This window comes from Vairimorpha ceranae (assembly GCF_000988165.1).
Source record: "Vairimorpha ceranae strain PA08 1199 chromosome Unknown NODE_20, whole genome shotgun sequence".
Classification (NCBI taxonomy): Eukaryota; Fungi; Microsporidia; family Nosematidae; genus Vairimorpha; species Vairimorpha ceranae.
In genome coordinates this window covers 1-19,103 of record NW_020169315.1, presented here as the reverse complement: position 1 = coordinate 19,103, position 19,103 = coordinate 1, and the positions used below count along the sequence as shown (strand labels likewise).

Sequence of the window (19,103 nt, the reverse complement as noted above, 5' to 3'; positions counted from 1 at the left end):
CAATACACACCCAATTGCTATTTACACAAGCAAAATTGAGGAAAGTGTAGCTAATTTAAATTTTTTTGGCCAAAAAAATGTGTAATAAAACTTTGTAGAGTTTATTTATTACTTATACATTTGATAATTTTTTAGCCTGACAAGAAGAGGTATATAAGCATAAAAAATCTATTGAAAAAAACGTATAAAAAGCCTTTTTGCCAAATAAAACACAGCGAGCAAGAGGGAATTTTTATAATATACATGTTAGGATTGTGCAAAAAATATGATTTTATCATTAAAAAACAATAAATAATTTTATTACCATTTAAATTCTCTTAGAGTTTTGAATTTATTTCCTTGCGAAAATAATTTTTTTTTAACTCGCTTTTTCATATAAAATATTGAACAATCAAAGAGGCATTATTAGTGCAGTGGTTACGCCTCGTCCTGATGCTCGAAAGGGTATGGGTTTAAATCCCAACAATGCGAATTCGCTAAGTAATAACTTGGCGCTGACACAACAATTGTCATAAAATATTTGTCAAAAAGTCGTTTAAAAGCTTTCCTGTAGGCGTCAACTAACGGTTGAAATTTCCTTAGAGATATAGAAGAGGTATAACATCTTTAGGTTGGCATGACAATTGCCGTGTAGCTGTGGAAGCATTTGCAAGTCATATTCGGAGACTTTTAGTATGAAATTGCATCTGAAGACTCGCCTGGGAAGGGCATAGCAAGCTGGTGAAGCTCTAGCATTTCACGTGGGATGGTGAGAGACCATCACGATGATTAGACACATACCGCCTTATCCGACCACAAGATCCAGTGAACCCCTTGTCTAATAGCGTACTGCCAGTTATCGGCTTTCTGTAAGATCCTTACGGGGATTAATACAACTTCCTACTAAGCCAAGGGCCCATGTGGCATGCTAGCGCTGTTTTGAGATTGGGGAAAGGGGAATTTTTTAAGAGAAGGAGATTAAGTATAAATAAAAAATATAACAAGAAGGTACAAAAGATCAGCTGGGGATTTAAGAAATAAATAATTGTGATGTAGAAATTAATCTGAAAAACTTGTGTGTGATTATGCTAATATAAATCTGATGAACTGAAGTTTCTCCAATAAGAATTAATCAATAACAATAAACAAATAAATTATTATATTATATATAGAAAATTGTCAGGTTTAGAAGATTTTAAAGAAAAGTTATGTTTATGTGAGATGCTTCGTGAAAGTATTGTGAAGTCTTCTTGTTAATCCCATTGTCCATCATTTTTTCTTTTATAGGTAAAAATCCTATTTATAGTTTTTACTTAATTAATGATTATATAAACAAACAATATAAGAATGCAGTATATTAAAGTTAAGCTAAAAGAAAAACGAAAAGGCCCATCTACATTGAATATTCACTTGTTTGTTTAACCACACAAAAATTGATTCAACAAACAGTGTCTGATGGTCATGTGTCAGCTGCATCATGACAATAATAATACCTGTAAATTTTCATATTTGAACAGATAAAATTCTGTAAGCTTTAATTTAAAAATTAATATTTTTTTTTTATCTAAATTTAAAAATTAAAAAAATTATTTGCAATAAATAATTTCAAAAATAGTAATGTTGCCGGAGGTCTTTACTTCGCAAACCATTAGACACAAATTCCACAATTAAACGTTTGTGAATGATCTGCATCTTTCTGCTTTAGATCAATAAAGAAAACTATTTAAGAAGTTTGAACTAAATAAGATATGCCCTATAAAAATAATTCTTCTCGTCTAACCAAACCACAATCAAGTTTTGGCCAGCCTTCTTAAACAAATAATTTTGTGTAATCACAAAAACAATGCCACTTTATTAACTGAAAGTGTTTAAGATTAAATAATTCACATATGCATAAAATATAAAATACAGTGAAAAAATTGAAAAGTCAAGATTTTATAAAAAGCATCAGTTGTTAGAATGTTTACAAATATAATAAATTAACAAGTTCTGGGTAAAAGCCTTTGTTAGTTGTTATATATTCCTTAATTTGCAATAATTACCTACTTATAGATTGGCTTAGTCCCTTTGTTTTGTACACTCTTCTGCATATTAACATCTTTTGTATGAGCTAGACTCTTTCCATGTCTTCACATTGTTAACTTTTTTAGACTTATCTCACATTCTTTGGACTGAATATATACTTAAACTTGGTTGTCTATTCCATTGTTATTTGTTAATTTTTGCGGAATTTTGTCACTATACCACCCCATTTAATAAATTTTGCTCATTTATTTGTATATATAAGCCCGTACAACTTTTCTCGTTTATCACAAAAATATTTTGAATGTTTGTAATGTTTCAGATGATAACTTCAAGAAGTTCTTGATTTTTTTAAGTGTTTTTAAGCTTTTTTAACATCTTAATATTTCATATAAATCATTTTAGAGATAATCTACTTCCAAATTGTTAACTTTAAGCATAAATTCATCAAACATAGCACTAAGAAAATCATTTTGTCCTTCTTATATCAGCTCTGTTAATGTATAATAAGCATATTGTATTTTCTTACTTCTAGTTTTTTGTATGACGAGTATTAAAAAACAAAATTAAGATTTTTATATTAACATTTTTTATAATTTCTTGTCATTAATATCTCAGGAATAACTTTTTCATCTTTAATGTCACATAAATCATATGTGGCAATTTTAAAATTATGTTGCCATATGTGTGTTTAATGTTCTATTCAATCTTATTTGTGAATATAATGCGATCATCTATTTTCTGTCTTTATAAAGTAATTTGGTTGCTTCATATAATTTAAAACAATTTTAAATCTTTTTTCCAATAGTTTTAAATAATAAAACTACATCCAATATCGTTGTTTTATATATCCATGTAAAATTGGTTTTAATTAATTTTCATTTTGATTTATTATGTATCTTTTAAGATACCTAAGTTTTAAAGATCTTCGTATTCAATTGTTGTAAAATCTGCGTTGTTTTGATTAAAAATAAGCAAATTGAATACAAATGTGTTGTCAATTTTCTTTTGATCAAGATAGTTATCTAAACTAAGGAATTAATTATTTATTTATGAATCACTACCAACTTAATTTCTGTTCTGCAAAGGATTGGGCTCACTTCGTTCGCTATTCGCGGAATTGCCGTAGCTATATTTTCCTCATCAGATTTTTAAAAGTCCCGAGTCTCTTTATATTCTAAATAAATGCTTTCCAGGATTTTCTTTTAGATTATAGATTGGGTGTAAGCCTCGATATTGTCTGGGATTTCCAATCTTCGTCTGTGTAATTTATGGGATTTAGTAACAATACCATCCCAAATTGAAACTTATGGTATAATAGTTGTTTTAATCCCGCATAACAGTGTTATTTCGTTTGCAAGGATAAACTAAGAAATAAATTTAAGTTTTTTTGCTTTAAATCCATTCTATAATAATCCAAGCACAGATTTTCAAAAAAGGTTATTTAATATATTTTTTAGATAGTTTAAAAACAGCAGATCGATCGATTTTAGAATTTTTATGGCACTTAATGCACATAATTAACAGTGTAAAGTTTTTGGATTTTCATTAATTAAAGAAGCAGTAAAGTCTATTATTTTTCGTGTTAAAAGCTTTTAAAATTTGTAAATAGAATTTTAAAGTGCCATTTTTAGCTTTTAGCAATAGCAAAATCCTGTTTTTTTAATATTAATCATAAATTTAACATTAACACATGTTATGATGTAGTAACAAGATTCCATAAAAAATATGGAATTTATATCGAATTAAAACAACAAAACAGGCTTATGTACAATTAAAAGTGCTTAAAATGACACCAGAAAGCTTGAACGTGAAAAGCTGCAGAGGACGCTTAACTTATATTGAAAACATCGAAGAAGCAAGGTTGAAGTTCAAGAGAGCAAAAGTTATTCGAGGAGCTAGTCGATATCGAACTCTAAGAAAGTTAGAAGAAAACTTTTGAGTACCCAAATAAATTTATTCATTCTTAAAATTAACCATCTTTAAAATATAAAATTATTAAACATTACATAAATTAAACCCATTTCTCTGCAAATTTAATGTGTTGAATCCCTTTTTTGTTTTAAAAGTGTTAAATGCTTTATTATAAAGAAAAAATATAAAACTAGTTTTTTATTTTATGCTTGACTTCAGCATAAGCAAATCGTTACACACTGACAAACATTACCTCCATTTATTTGTTAAACCCAATGTTTAAAATTTTTTAAGAGATAAAACTTTAATTTAACAATAATTTTAGAAGTTTTATTGTTCGATTTTTTATAAACTTCTTAGACTGCTAAATTTTCTTTACAAATATTTCTGTATAATGTTAATCATCTATTTGTTTGAACCAAGCATCAGGTTATGTTTTAACTAAAAAAACTTACATGCCCATCAAGAATTTACTAATTTTTTATTTAATGTTAAGTGTTCAGTTACATTACAAGATAAATTGTATTCTAAAAAAAAAATTAAATGAGTGGTTATGTGAATAGAATGAAATAACCAATTCTTGCTATTAAATATCTAAACTAAAAATTTATATAAAACTTAACGTTGAACGGGCAAGATTAACTATAAAAAATATAGAATTAAAAACTTTTATAAAAATTTTTAGACCAATAAAATCATAATAGTTACAAAGTAGGATTATATCTTAAAAAAGCCTTGATTATCATTAGACTCCTAAAAACTTTCAAATCCTTCATAAGTTACATTAAGTCTTTTCTTAATAAATTTTTACAACAAATTTCATGATTTTAGAGCAACGTCTAAAATGTTATCTTATATGTAATAGGTCAAAAAAATCAATACTGCATGTTTTTATTGGGTAAGTAAAAGTTTATAATCATTATTTTTTTGATCTTTTTCAAATAATATCTGTCGAGATTCCAACATCACTTTTATTGTTAATTATAACATCCTTCAATATCTTTTTGATATTTACCCAATACAGGAGTAATCAAATGCAAGTAATGTTAAATTATCAAAGTGTGATTTTTATAATTTAAAAGAATTTCATTTTAATAAACTTACTATTTCCTCAATTTGAAAGACTATATTTTTTTGTAATATAACAAGTGTTATAAAAAAAATCGAATAGATTATTTTTATAAGATTCAATATTTCGAAGTAGTTATGTTGCAAAATGTCTTTGTAAAATCGAGATATATTATTTTCTTTTAAATTACCAAAAAGACTTGTTCTTTGTTTTTAGTTTTTTTTTTGGAATTAAAAAATTGATATAAAAAACGATTATTTCAAGAGAGTTAATAACAATGATCCATAAAATATTAGCGTGGTTCTTAGTTTAAATAATAAGATGTTCTGTGCCTCAATTTCGAAATTTTTTTAAACTGTGGTTTATTTTCATACAATTTTTATAATAAAATATAATCATTTACACTAATAGAAAGAACAAAATTTTGTGGACTAGTTAAGTATCTTGTTTAATTAAAATACCTACAGCAGAGCTTAGCATTAAATTTTTATGTAAATAACTTGTTCTTGCTTACACGTTTTAACCAGTCCTCACATTACTTTGTTATAAGTGTCAAAAAACAGTAACCTTTGTGTTTGTAATAGTATAATGATATAATAACTAATTTTCACTTATTTAATTTACTCATTTTAATGTTGCGAAAAATTTATTTGCATAAATAAGTAATTTAAGGATAAACATAAAAGAAAACGAAATAATAAAGATACATGGAAAAAAAGTATTTATTAGAAAGAACATATTCCCAACAGCATTACGATGTTAATAAAAATATAGTGTTTTTCATTTTTAAAGATAGTTTCTTTTATTTAGGGTCGAAAAATGCCTTTCTGTTGAATATGATGGTTTGTCTTGTGATTACATTGTTTGATTTAACGACGCGGTCGTTACTTCTTCGTTAAATGACCCATTCATTTCTAAACTATTTCGCGTTTTAAAGACGATAAAAAATAATCCACCAAAAACAAACAGTAACAAGATACATAATGAAAATGAAAAGGGTTGACGACATTTTTTCAGTAACCTTTGTATTACTGTTTGTTCTTCAACAGCTTCCTCTAATTTATCTTGATCATAGTTCCTATTATTATTACAATTATTCTTAAAATTTGTAATAAAAAACGAATTTGCTGATGCTACCGCATTTACAGCCGTAATAAAATCATTGTAATAGTAAGATACTAAGAATATAAATAATTTTACAAAAATTATAAAACAGTACCCAATACTAATCAAAATAAAAGCACTTTTAATCTTAAGTATTCTTGAGAAATTGGTTTTCATATTTGGGGTTATAAAAAAACCATTTATACGTAAAATCAAAAATATCATTAATTTACGGTAAAAATTAAGAGAAAAACAAAAAAATTCATTTATTGACACATTGAAATATCGATAAAAATAAAGAGTTTTTTTTAAAAAAATACAAGTAAATAAAATTTTCTAAAAATTAAAGTTTAAAATAGTCATTTTTGTTTATGTTGTTCATGCTATACATCCTATATATATAAAAAGTTTAAATCTTAACATTTTTTTATTTTTTAACCCTTTTCTTTTTAAAATTTGTAAAATTCTTTGTATTTTAATAACAATGAGTAGCATAAGTGTAAGATTTATTTTTTATGCATAGAAGGGTGTTTTTGTGCATTTTCTCTTGCTTTTATTTGGTTACATTAATCCTATACAAGGTGTACATAGCAAATTTTAATCAATAATAAAAAGGGCCAATTTATTATTAAAAATTATAAAAATATGCATAAAGACGCATAATTTCCACTAAAAAGAAAGAACAAACACTATTTTTATCCCGTTTAATAAACGAGATAGCGCAGGCTAGTTTTAAAATAAAAAAACAAAATATTTAAAAAATTTGATTGTGGATTTTTTTTCTAAAAATTATTTTTTGTAAACAACATTGACGTGTCCATTTTTTATATCTAGCAATTCATAAACAATTTTCGCAAAATTAATTGCCATTAGAACTATAAATAAGGCTATCCAAGAAAGAGTATGTATAATTTTATTAAAGAATTTAGTTCTAACAACACGCTTAAGAAACCAAATTGGTGCTTATTCTAAATAATTTTAATTTTTAAAAAAAAGTAATTAAAAAACGTTTTAGAAATATCAACATTATATATTAAGGTATTTAATTTTAAGATCAGACAAATATTAGATTTGTTAAGAAATAAAAAAAAACCTATTTTGCACATCACAAACAAAAAGATCAAAAAACACATAGTTCTTTTTCCATTCTTTAATCTTGTAATAGTATTAGTTTTGGGATGAAACATCAAAGCTATTCATTGTTTATTGTTGTAAAATAACGTGTTGAGCCGGTTGTTTGAAAAAAAAGACTTTTTTAACCCCTATCTAGGATGTCAAAGGGAGGCAAAGATGTTTTCTTTAGTTATACCTTTAGGCAATTTTAAACTAAATTTAGTGTATTTAATTTTTAAAAATGGTTTTGTTTTCTATGAAATTCTGTTCTTTTTTTTATTTCATAGCTTTTCTAACTATTGCTGGAAAATATGTTGAAGTTTTAGTAACAAATTCTAATCTTTTGTATAACATTACTAAAAGTTTGAATTTACTTGTAAGAAAATTGCTATTTTATAATGCATTTTTACTATAAAAAATAATTATAAAAATTTGTTTCACTAAATATTTAATTTATTTGCATTTATTACTTAATCCATCAATTAATTAGGATAAATCAATGAAACCTGCATTAAACATACTTAATAGATTTTTGATTTTAAGATCTGCTTGGCATACCTTCTCTTTTTAATTTCAGAGCTGAGTCAGCCAGTAATTTTTGCAAAAGCATTTCCTTCAATTTGTCTACAACCTAATAAAAATTTAGATTAATCTTTTTAATTGGTCTATTAATTTTTCTATTTGTCTCTTAAAAGCTATTATTTATTATATAATCTAGCGAGTTTGCATAAGTTTTCATACGCCTTGTGCATAAAATAAGGTTATTATTATCCAACCACGTGGATACATTATATTCTTAATACAATAATAGCTTTTTCAATTAATACGTATAATTACAAATAAACATGCAAAAAGTTTTTGGTATTTTACTAGATTCTAAGAAAGCATGACGACAGATTTAAAAAAACTCAAAAACCAATTTCCTCATTAAAGAGTCTTACAACTTTCAAAATAATACATGGTGCTAAATATCTTGACCAAATTGAATTAGCATCAACGAATGAGCGCAAGAAGAAAAGTGTTTTTTATTGTCACAAAGGCAGAAATTTCAAAATTTTTTTACTTTCCGTGGGTAAAACTGTATCTGATGTTTATTAGAACTAGACTTATATTATTAAACAGCTTAAATTATACTAGTTTCTTCTGGTTTTCGTTCTAGAAAGCAATAAAACATTAAAATCCGATATATGATATATATTCAATAGAAGTGAAAAGAAGATAACCTGAAAATTCAATCGTAAAACTGGAAATTTCTTATTTCTGCGAACTTAACGCGTGAATTCTATGTGGCCCATTATAATCATTTTTTCTTGTTAACAATCAAAAAATAAAAGAAACTTATTGTTATCCGCATAGTTAATAAGTTTACGTTAAAATTAAATGCAAAAGGGCATAGATGAAAATATCTTTTCATTCTATAAAAAAAGATTTCATGGAATTGAAAGATAGAAAGTTGTAGAAAAACATTGCAGTATTTTAATACATATTATGTAATAAAATTTAGTATTGTTTTAGACTTCAAAACAGGATTCAAATTTTCATGCAATTATTTTACCTCGTTGCAATGATTTAAACCGTAATTTAATAATTAATTTCAACTGGTAAAACCGACTATGGGCACTATTGACTGCTAAATGATGCTTAGATCGTGTTTACAAATTACATTACAACTTTTCGTTGAAAAATTTAGAAACAAATATCATCTAATACCTCTTTATCATAAAAAAAAGAAAATGTTTGTTGATGCAAGCAATTTTGTTTCTCTACTACTAGATAATAACCTATTCATTAAAATTTTTTTCGTTTGAAATCCCAGATAAGGATTTGTGGAATTTTCTAGAATGTTTTTTAATATTTAATAAGTTTTACTCTTCACAATAGGAAAAGCAACCTGTATGAACAAAACCAACGAAAATCATAATAAGAGAAATTAATCACATAAGTATTGTAGACAAGGCCATCAAGAGCATATTTTTAAAAACATTTTAGAATATTATTTTCGAAACAGGATATTCCCTGTTGAAGACGTCAAATTGTAATGTATGTTTAATTTGAAGAAGTTGCGTGTGCTTAAGAATAATCTAACTTTCGGGTCTTAAAAACTTACTTAGATAATAAAATTTATTTGATAAATTTTTGTACTTTGATCTGTTTACTTTATTTTTCTTCCTGTAGTCCATATATTTGTACGATTAAAAATGTATTTATAGTTTTAAATAAATTAAAATAAAAAACAAGCGAATAAAATATACACCAAATATTAAATAGTAAAGTTAAAGTTAGATAATGATAAAGAAAAAATATTATACAATCTTTTTCGACTAGTTGTTTGTAGACAAAAGAGTTAATTAAACAAGCATTTGATGATGGTTATGAGCTGGCTACATCGTGCCACTGACGAACTGACGTTTCTCAAACAAGAATTAATCAAGAAACGAATTTATTTTAGTATATTATTAGTATCAAATTAATAAATTGTTATTATATAAGCCTTTTACTTACTAAAAAGTACTTTCTGTGAAATTGTCGAGATTTTATTTTTTATCGTTTAATACTACACCTGATAAAAAATATTTAAAAATTTTTATTTTATTTAGTTCACTAACGCCCAGTAAGCTTAATACTTAAAATTTAAAAAAATAATAATTTTTTAATTTAATGAAAAGTTGTTAGATAAAAATGTAGATTTTTACTCTTACAAAAAATTTAATTAATTTTAAACTTTTCTCAACAATCTTTTCTTTTAATAAATCATTCAAAGGTGTATAAACCAAACAATAATACTCACCAAAAGAAACTTTCTATCTTTTTTCATAGCTCTCGCTGTGACAAGGAAATTTATTAAAAATTTAATTTTTGTTTTAAATCCGCGATCGTAAAAGTTTAAAATCATTTAAATGAAATTTTTTAAGATAAGGATAAGAAAAAATGCAACATTTTAGTGGCTTTAGTAAATTAAACATAGGAGCCCTAAAACAGAACTTGGGAAAAACTAATAAATAATTTTAATAATAATAGCATTCTGAGTACGTTAGAAAAAACTTTAAGAACAGAGCCTATCCTCGTGGGCATGCCAATAAAAATATTGCATAGTTTAAGAAAGATTGCATTTAAACGGCCACTACTGTAATAAATAGACATTCATTTTAATGTACTTTTTAGCAGCTTTTTTCACCCCGTAAACAAAACAATTGATTGTGTAAGATTTAACTATTTAAAATTTAAGTAAATGCCACCATGTTTTAAATGCATTTCTGCTTCACATTAAGTGCATATAGTATTAATTTTAAAAATTAATGTTAGTCACTCCATTTTACTGCACTTTTCAAATTGAAATATTATAAACTTTAGCTAGTCATTTTGATTTTTTTTAAAAATATTTAAATTTCCAGATTAAAAGTTGTTTTATTTTCTAAATCCTCGTTTTGGTCTGTATTAATTTTCTTACAATATTTTTATTTTATTGCGTTATTCTCCACAAATTGTATCATTAGTTGAACCATTAAAATCTTTCTTGTCTATTTTTATATGTATCACTTAATTTTAAATTTACTTTAAATATGCATTACATTTAATTAAAAACAACTGATATGATTTATTTGTTCCCAAAGTTTAAAGACTTTTGTTGAGGTAAAACATGGGAGTTAATAATTATAAATTATCCAAGTATAGACACACTATCTAATACTATTCCGTTTTAAACAAAATTCTAAACACGATGTATTCTCTTTTTTTCAATCTGCGTTATGTCTTTGCACTTGTATATATTGTTCAAAAGTATAAAATGCACTCATTATCAACAATAAAATTTTTCAATAGTCACTATTATATAATTTAAATTATTTGATAAAATTAAAGGAAAATGTTTGGTATTAAGACGACACGAATTTTTCATTTTTGGCCAATACAAATGGAATTAAATTTTCTAGAAATTATTTTTCTATAAAAAAAATTTTAAAAGAGGGGCAAGATAAAATGGAAAGTTTGGGCTAGCAGAAAATTAACAAAAATTATAATAAACTTAATTCAATCAAAAACAATTTTAATCCTAATACTCTAAACCTTACGCAAACATTTTAGAGTATTTCCTCAGCACGAGGAGATTGCCCGAGGGATTCATTACAAAATGTACAAAAATATTGTGCTTTAATTACAGAAACAAACTTAATACTTGTGTTATTTTTTATTAATTAAAAATAAAAAAAATTTTACAAATTTAAAAAAAGAGGGGTTAAAAATTAAATAAACATTTTCCTATTCCTTTTATAATGTAGTAGATGATAGTAGATAGATAGATATAAGTCATTTTCTAAATCTCGTGAATTTTTCTTTATTTGTTTCCTATCATTCATGCAGCTTCGATTACCATGAAAAAGACATGTGTTGGGGTATGAAGATAAAATTTTTATTAGATAAGATTTCTTTAAATATTTTTAAAAGAAATAAATGAAGGCAAGTTATTATAGTACACCCATTAAGACCACTTAAGAGAGTATACGAATTTTGACTGGTCAACTTGCAAGAACCAACAATTATGTAACGAATAAGAACTTACCATTGTGGGTTTCTGCAGCATATAAACTTTTTGGGTAAAAAAAAATTATTTATGTGTTTTAAAAAATCTTTAATAACAAAATATTCATTATATTTTAAGTTGAGTTCTTAACACAAACCTAAGCCATTAACAATTTTATTTTGTATAAAAATAACAATTTTTATTATAAAGTGCAGCTATGATGTAAAGAAAGAATATATCTATTCAGGGACGAACTTGGAAGGAGACTCGTATGCCTAAAACATCGATCTAAAATAGTGTTGTTCAACTTTATAGAAATCTTAAGGTGACACAATACGCAAATAGAAGACGAGCAGCTATTCTTAAAATACAAGAACAGGAAAACCTTACTTCTGGCTAATTAAAAATTTTATAAGAAGCAAGTATAAATTGAAATAACTTACATTAATAAAGAGAAAATAATAACAACTTAAAAGGACATTTTATACAACGATATAAAAACAAAAATACTCTATAAAAAACTGTAAAGCGCTTTCTTAGTAAATAAAGCATTGCTAAAAGAATCGTCGATATTATTAATCAAAATATAATAACAAACCAGCGATAAGAGAGGGCATACTCTGCTATCTTCAAGATAACAATTTTTTTATGAAAGAAAATAATGATCTCGGATTATAATGTAACAGGAAAAAGTTTAAATCATATAGCATCTAATTTGAGACAATGCTAGGTAATGAATACACAAGGAGGCATAATGAGGTGGTGAAGTGCATGTATTTACTATTGTGCAATAAATGCGGAGTTAGTCTAGAAAAAGATAAAGAAACCACTTAGTGCCAGGATCCAGTATCTAACATATATGAAGAAAAAAGAAACAACAGTTTTATTTTAAAAGAGCCAATTATATCTATCTTTGCTCAGCTTCAAAATTGGGAAATATTTTTATAAAATAAAAAAATATCAACATACATTACGATCAAAACAGATATAAAGATAAAAATTAATAGACTTGATTTAGTAGCAATGGATAAGAAAGAGATACCGGTTATTGAAATAGGAATTATATCAGCTGGAAGTTTGCACAGAGTAGAAACAGAAAAACTTAAAAAATATAATGTACTATCCAATTAACTTGCTTAAATACATGAATTTAAATCCATTATTATACCATATGTAATGGCTTGGTAATTTACTGTCGTAAAAGCATAAAAAACGACTGATATCTCAATCAGGACAAAAACATATATTTAATGAATAGTACTAAAGAATATTTGGAAAGCATTTTCTTTGACTATAGAAGGCAAAGAGATGTTGACCTGGTAGATAATAGCAAAGTGAGATTGGCTTCTTTAAGCCTGTTGAATCTTGGTAGAATCTTAATTTGTTAAATAAAAAAGCAAACAGCTAATTCATTTCACAATTAAATTATTTTATTTAATTAAGTTATAAAAAAAGAAAAACAATTAAGAAAAACATTATCATTAAAATATAATTTTTACTAAAAAGCATTTTTCTTTGGAGCTTAGTTTGTACAATGTCATGTCCAAAACAGACACCTTTCGGCCCAAGTTCTTATTTCTAATAAATAAAATTTAATAAATTTTATTTGTTATTAATTAATTACTATTTCATATTCCTGTTATTATTTTTTTCACTGTAAAATATTTCAATTAGAATTTTCTCTTCAGAATTATAAATTTTTAAAATTTAATTTATTTTTCTTGTAAAAATCAACTTTTTTGATCATAGTTGGGTTTGACATGTTAAATCTATTCTATCATATCTTTTTTTAGACAACCTAATATTGTATGTAATTATAATTTTAGATAAATTTAAAAAATGTTTTAGCCGTTAAATGTTATTTTGGTTGCAGATAGTTTTTTGTTCAAGAAAAAAAATAGATTATAATTTAGCATTGGATTTAAGAGTAAATACATTAGATATTTTAAGAGCAGTTGAAAATTAAGAATTATGTGAGGATGTAAATAAACAACGAATTAGCCAAGAATTGACAAAAGCAGAAGGTAAAAAGTAGATATAAATCAATCTGATTAGAATTTATTAAATTATTTGAAAGATTTCGCAGGCAAAGATTTAAATAGCAGAAATAAAAATTTTGATTATGATTTGCGTCATTTTTCGTCTTCAATAACTGCGGAGAACAATTTGGTGCCACATAGTTTTACAAGAAATACGATTATTAAAAATGTATCTGAAAAACAATATTGTACATTAGAACAGTCAAGAAATGATACAAAAAGTTTAAAAATTTCAAACAGTAATGAAAATAGTACAACGGAATACTTTTACACTAATATGTCTTGTAATGATAATACTAATTTATTGTTACAAAAAAATCAAAATGATTTAATACAAGAGCAATATGTTAATTCGAAAGACAATAGTTTCTTGAAAAGTAATTTCTTTTAGGTTTATTAGACCATCAGTCTTACCACAGAGAAACTAATTGTTTAAATAGCCGAATAATGCTCAGATTGGTACACCGTCTAATGTTGGTGATTCAATAATAAAAAAACCAGAAAATGGTAATTTTTTTATTAATGCTTACAAAAATAATAATAACGTACAAATTAAAAGGAAAAAACCAAAAGCTAACGAAGTGTTTAACATTCGAACAGATAATATTAAAAATAAACAAAAATTCGATAATAAAAGCAAATGTAATAGGATATCCTTGGTTGATATTTTTACAGCTAACGAGTGTGAATTTTACAGAAGATACCAACAATCTGAAAAAGATTTTAGACGTTTTTGTAAACCTATTACTAAAAATCAAATACCACATTTTTTAAAAAATCTTGAAATGTCTAATTTATCTTGTGACTTAAGACAAAAATCAATTCTTGCGTTAAAAAATCTTTCAAGTTTTTTAGAGACTTTAAGTGCTGTTGATACTAATATAAAGAAAGAAGCGACAAAGATTTTTTAAATTCATTAAATCTAGCATGTAATTAATTTGACGAGGGTTTCGAGATTTTAAAAGAAATTTTATTTTCAAATTTTACTTTTAAAAATTTACATATGGTTAGTGATAAATTTTGTAGCGATTCGAATTGTGAATTTAATAAATTTGATCGGCTACTATATAGTATTTATATAAGAACTAAATCAATTCATGGGAAACTATTTAAATTAAAAGATATCAGTTAAAAAAATATTAATCAACAATAAAATTTTTGGAAAGATTATTTGTATTATTTTATAGCGTGGTGTGCTAAACACTCTTATTTTTGATATTTATTTATGATATAATTAAATTATTTTAAACAAATATTCTTCATAGATAATCTAAAATTATTTCCTATGTAATGAGATAGAATGGTATAATGACAAATTACCAACGCCTATATGCAAATGAGATAGGATTGTGTGGCATTAATCCCACATGAAACAATTTTTTTGGTTTAAACAATTGCTTTAATAGTTTAAAACAACGTAAGAGATTTTTATATAAATAAAATAATTGATAAGCAACAATGGATAAACAGGCTCTTTATAATAAGCGAGGTCGCAAGACCAACACTAAATTTGATAAAAAGGAGTATACCATTTTTACAATAAACTATTTACTTACAAACAGATTAATTTACTTACAGGAACGAGAATTGTGAGATCTTCTTAAGTTCTGGCCACTTTCTTGCGTTTATCGTCACAGATTGAGTTTCGAATCGAAGCATATATACAAACAAGAATTTTCAAGATGGCACTGAAAAGCCTAACTATCGCCAGTCGCCGAAGCCCCGATGCTTATCTGAGCTTGAATTAAATACTGAGATGAAAACTTTAAGACGATAGACTTGGGGTTGAATACTCCGAAGACGGCTATTAATAAATGCAAACAAGAAAGATAATATTTACCCTGATAAATATTTTTTTTTATTTTTTGATTAATATATAATTTAAATAGAAACGAGGATACAAGTGTAAATCTTTACCTTATAAATGGCACTTCTAATATTTAAAATATTTTTAATATAAAAAATGCAAATATCAGTGACTTCTTGTCAAGATCTAAGTCTAAAGTATACTTTATAGTTAGTAATTTCATAAATTTTAAATGTAGTAAATTTTATAGCATTCAGAATATAAAATTAATTATTTACTTAGATAAAAACTAAAAATTATATTTTTAAGAAGCAAAATACTAATCATATAAAGATTTAATTAGTAAATATTAATGTCAATAGATTTATTATTTACTTTATGCATTCCCTGTTTTGGATCAAGTTATATGTAGTTTTAGTGAGCAACCAAATTGTGAAATTTGTCGATATAGAATTTAAGGACAGATTTATGGCCACGACAATTACAATTATTATCCATAATCGTTCAAAGTGTTGTTTAAATTAACTTTGAAAAACTTAGAAGCAAACGTTATTGCGTAAACAAATAAAGAAAATGAATTTTTACTTTTTTGCGTACACTTAAATCTAAAGATTTATTTTCTGTTAGCCCATAAATCATCAGGATAATAAAAATCAAACAGTACACTAAAAAGTACACTACGTATGTTTTTTTTGAATGTTAAATGTGTTATTATTAATTTTGTATTTGTCTTTAGTTTATGGCATGGTGCAGCTAGCACATGATTACATTTTTAATTTGTTTGATTACACCTAATCTGTTTAGACATCCTTTTTTATAAAAAAATAGTTATTTGACTATTCAAATTCTTTATATTTGTTTTCGGCACTTTCACTAGAAAATTGTTTATTTATTTGATTTATTTATAACAATAAAAACATTTTAAGCTGAAACTTTAAGGAGAAGATATGCTAAGCAATATGAACTCAGAAAAAACTTAATTTAAATAAACAACCTTACTTTCAAAGTTATTAAATCCGACAGTTTAGTATTTATTTATCAAATGTTGTTTTGTATACAAACAACTTTTATTTAAATACAATTTTTTCTCGTAAAAATAAATGACTGCTGAAAGAAGATAAATACCAAAAAATTCAGCCAAACTTTAGAACATCATAAATTTGTAAATAAAATATTTAAAAATTTACATTTACAATATACAAGAGACCTTTTATCAGGATAATATGTTTTTTTTTTGCACACATTCAAATATATTGTTATTAAATTAAGAGAAAATTTATTAATACAACTAAATTTTGATAAAGACAACAATCTGTATGCTTAACTAGTATAATATCATCACCAAAAACATATTATATGTTTATATTTAAATTAATGTACAATCAAATTATTTATGCATGTATATTTAGTGTCATCATAATTAAAAATTAATATATATGCGAACTTTTATCAAGCGTAGATTTCTTAAAAAAAAGTTAACGATCAAACATCAATTAGGGACGAAATCAAAATTTGTTGTTGCGAGTCTTGCTTTCGCCCGATCCACGGATACGCAGGTGTTTTCTCTTGCAAATTTTTTAATATTTATATTTTCAAACTTTACGAATTCCCGTCTTAAAATTTATATTAAAATATTTAACACAGATTCGAACCTAAAATACTTTTCTATAATGCAATAAGGTAATGCTCATTGTGACGTTTACAACATATGTCTAAATATAAACTTTTAGGGAAAATTCTACAAATAGAAGCGGTTTGAATAAAGATAAGTTGTATAATATTCCAACTATACAAATTGTCTTAATTAACTTCTTTATTGTTTTCCATCTTCGTTCGGAGGCTATTTTTTTTATAGTTAATTAACCAATCATTTTGTTACAACTATAGCCATTTCATTAATTTGCTGTAATGGTTTCGACATAAATAAATTTAAGAACAAACAAAATAAATTTTTTTTATTTTGATATATTTTTTCATGCCACAACTATTATTAAAAAATCTTATCGGAAAATAACTACTAATGATCATAGGAATAGAACTAAGATAGTATTTGTCGGTCAAAGGCACAAGATTCGTTATGAGACTTTTGACTAAAAGAAAAGATTGGCAGTAAAATGAAGCAGGTTTTTATGAAGACAAGAGCTCATAATATATTTTGACAGGTAAGGATTGATCTGAAAAATTATCATTATAAAAGTATAACACTACTCATACGAGAGTAAAAGAGCCCAGAAACTTAGAATTTCAGTCATCCTGTCCGATAATTTAAGTTAAGCAAAATTATTTAAAGAAGCAATACAACTCAGAATGAAGAAACCAAAGAATACGAACACAAACCCAAATAAACAAGAATTGAAATCTATAATCAAATGGGGGATTGACAATTTAAGTGTAATATTTTATCTTCTCCGGTCTCTTTAGAGACGGGGCCTCACAGTATCTAATTTATGGTTAACGTAAAAAAAATAATACAAATCTTGATTGTTCTATAGTTTTATAATGTCACTTTTTTTTAACTTCTGTATATCTTTTAGAAAAAATTATTTAATTTTATCTTAATACAAAATTTAATTAAAACAAAATCACCATACAAATGTTTTTGAAATTCAAATACAGTATTATTTATATAAATTCACAAAAACAAAATAAATCTTATTAATTATTTGTATGTCTTGTAAATTTTAGTGTCCAAAATAGCTTATTTTTAACCAAAAACTATTTTACCCAGATTCGAACCTTGCTTTGCCATGGCAAGGGCACGAACTGTAATTGGGACATTTAGTATTGAATGAAAAGTCAGCAAGTTGAATTTTTTACAATGCAATACGTAAATCACTGTACAACATAGCTTTATAAAATAAACATAATTAAATGCCTGTAAGAAATGTTTTATTATGTGTCGGCCGATGACGCGTGTTGTGTCATAAACCTGCCCGTTAAACGAGACTTAAAACTTAATTAAAGATAAGTGATTAATTTAAAGAAGTGATAAGAAAATAAAGAGTCACCAAATAATAAGTAAAACACGGAGCCATCTACAACCAAGAAGTCGCAGAAACGATCTTCGAAAATGTCAAATATCTCATCTTGTATATAATTTTATTAAACATTTAAAAATATTTTAACTCTAGAAATGAAAAAGAAACCAATTCAAACAAGATAACTACTGAAGAAAAAGAAATTGAGCTCATGAAGGAAACAAAAAATAAACCCATAATAAACAACTAAATTCAAGTTTAAAATCTTCGCCGACCTCTTAGAAAGAGAGATCTTACATTATGCATAATAATTCATTATTGATACAAAATGATTCTAATTATTTGCAGACATAGCTTCGGGCAGATTTAAAATATAAGCATATGGTTCTAAGCTTTCTAAATCATCATAAGAATGTCTTGTATTAGTTTTGGCTAAATTTTCTGAATCTATGACAGTGAATAAATATTTTAAATTTCTAGCATATTCATAAAAAATTTATTCATTTTTCTTTTATTGAAAATGTAACAGATTCCGTTAAATCATTTATCAATTACAATATAA

General features: G+C 25.3%; 4 protein-coding genes across 4 annotated transcripts; 2 read left to right on the top strand and 2 right to left on the bottom strand.

The window, feature by feature from the left end:
- Nucleotides 1-897: 897 nt before the first annotated feature.
- Nucleotides 898-1,020, top strand: AAJ76_2000018206 (hypothetical protein; the record flags this gene model as incomplete). Its single annotated transcript, XM_024474393.1, has 1 exon — nucleotides 898-1,020. One exon carries the CDS (start codon nucleotides 898-900, stop codon nucleotides 1,018-1,020), a length of 123 nt encoding a protein of 40 aa, XP_024331207.1.
- Nucleotides 1,021-5,839: 4,819 nt separating this feature from the next.
- On the bottom strand, nucleotides 5,840-6,313 carry AAJ76_2000012791 (hypothetical protein; the record flags this gene model as incomplete). Its single annotated transcript, XM_024474392.1, has 1 exon — nucleotides 5,840-6,313. One exon carries the CDS (start codon nucleotides 6,311-6,313, stop codon nucleotides 5,840-5,842), a length of 474 nt encoding a protein of 157 aa, XP_024331206.1.
- Nucleotides 6,314-9,956: 3,643 nt separating this feature from the next.
- Nucleotides 9,957-10,094, bottom strand: AAJ76_200009010 (hypothetical protein; the record flags this gene model as incomplete). The annotated part of the gene is made up of 1 exon (XM_024474415.1): nucleotides 9,957-10,094. One exon carries the CDS (start codon nucleotides 10,092-10,094, stop codon nucleotides 9,957-9,959), a length of 138 nt encoding a protein of 45 aa, XP_024331205.1.
- Nucleotides 10,095-14,541: 4,447 nt separating this feature from the next.
- Nucleotides 14,542-14,667, top strand: AAJ76_200004562 (hypothetical protein; the record flags this gene model as incomplete). Its single annotated transcript, XM_024474404.1, has 1 exon — nucleotides 14,542-14,667. One exon carries the CDS (start codon nucleotides 14,542-14,544, stop codon nucleotides 14,665-14,667), a length of 126 nt encoding a protein of 41 aa, XP_024331204.1.
- Nucleotides 14,668-19,103: the final 4,436 nt, after the last annotated feature.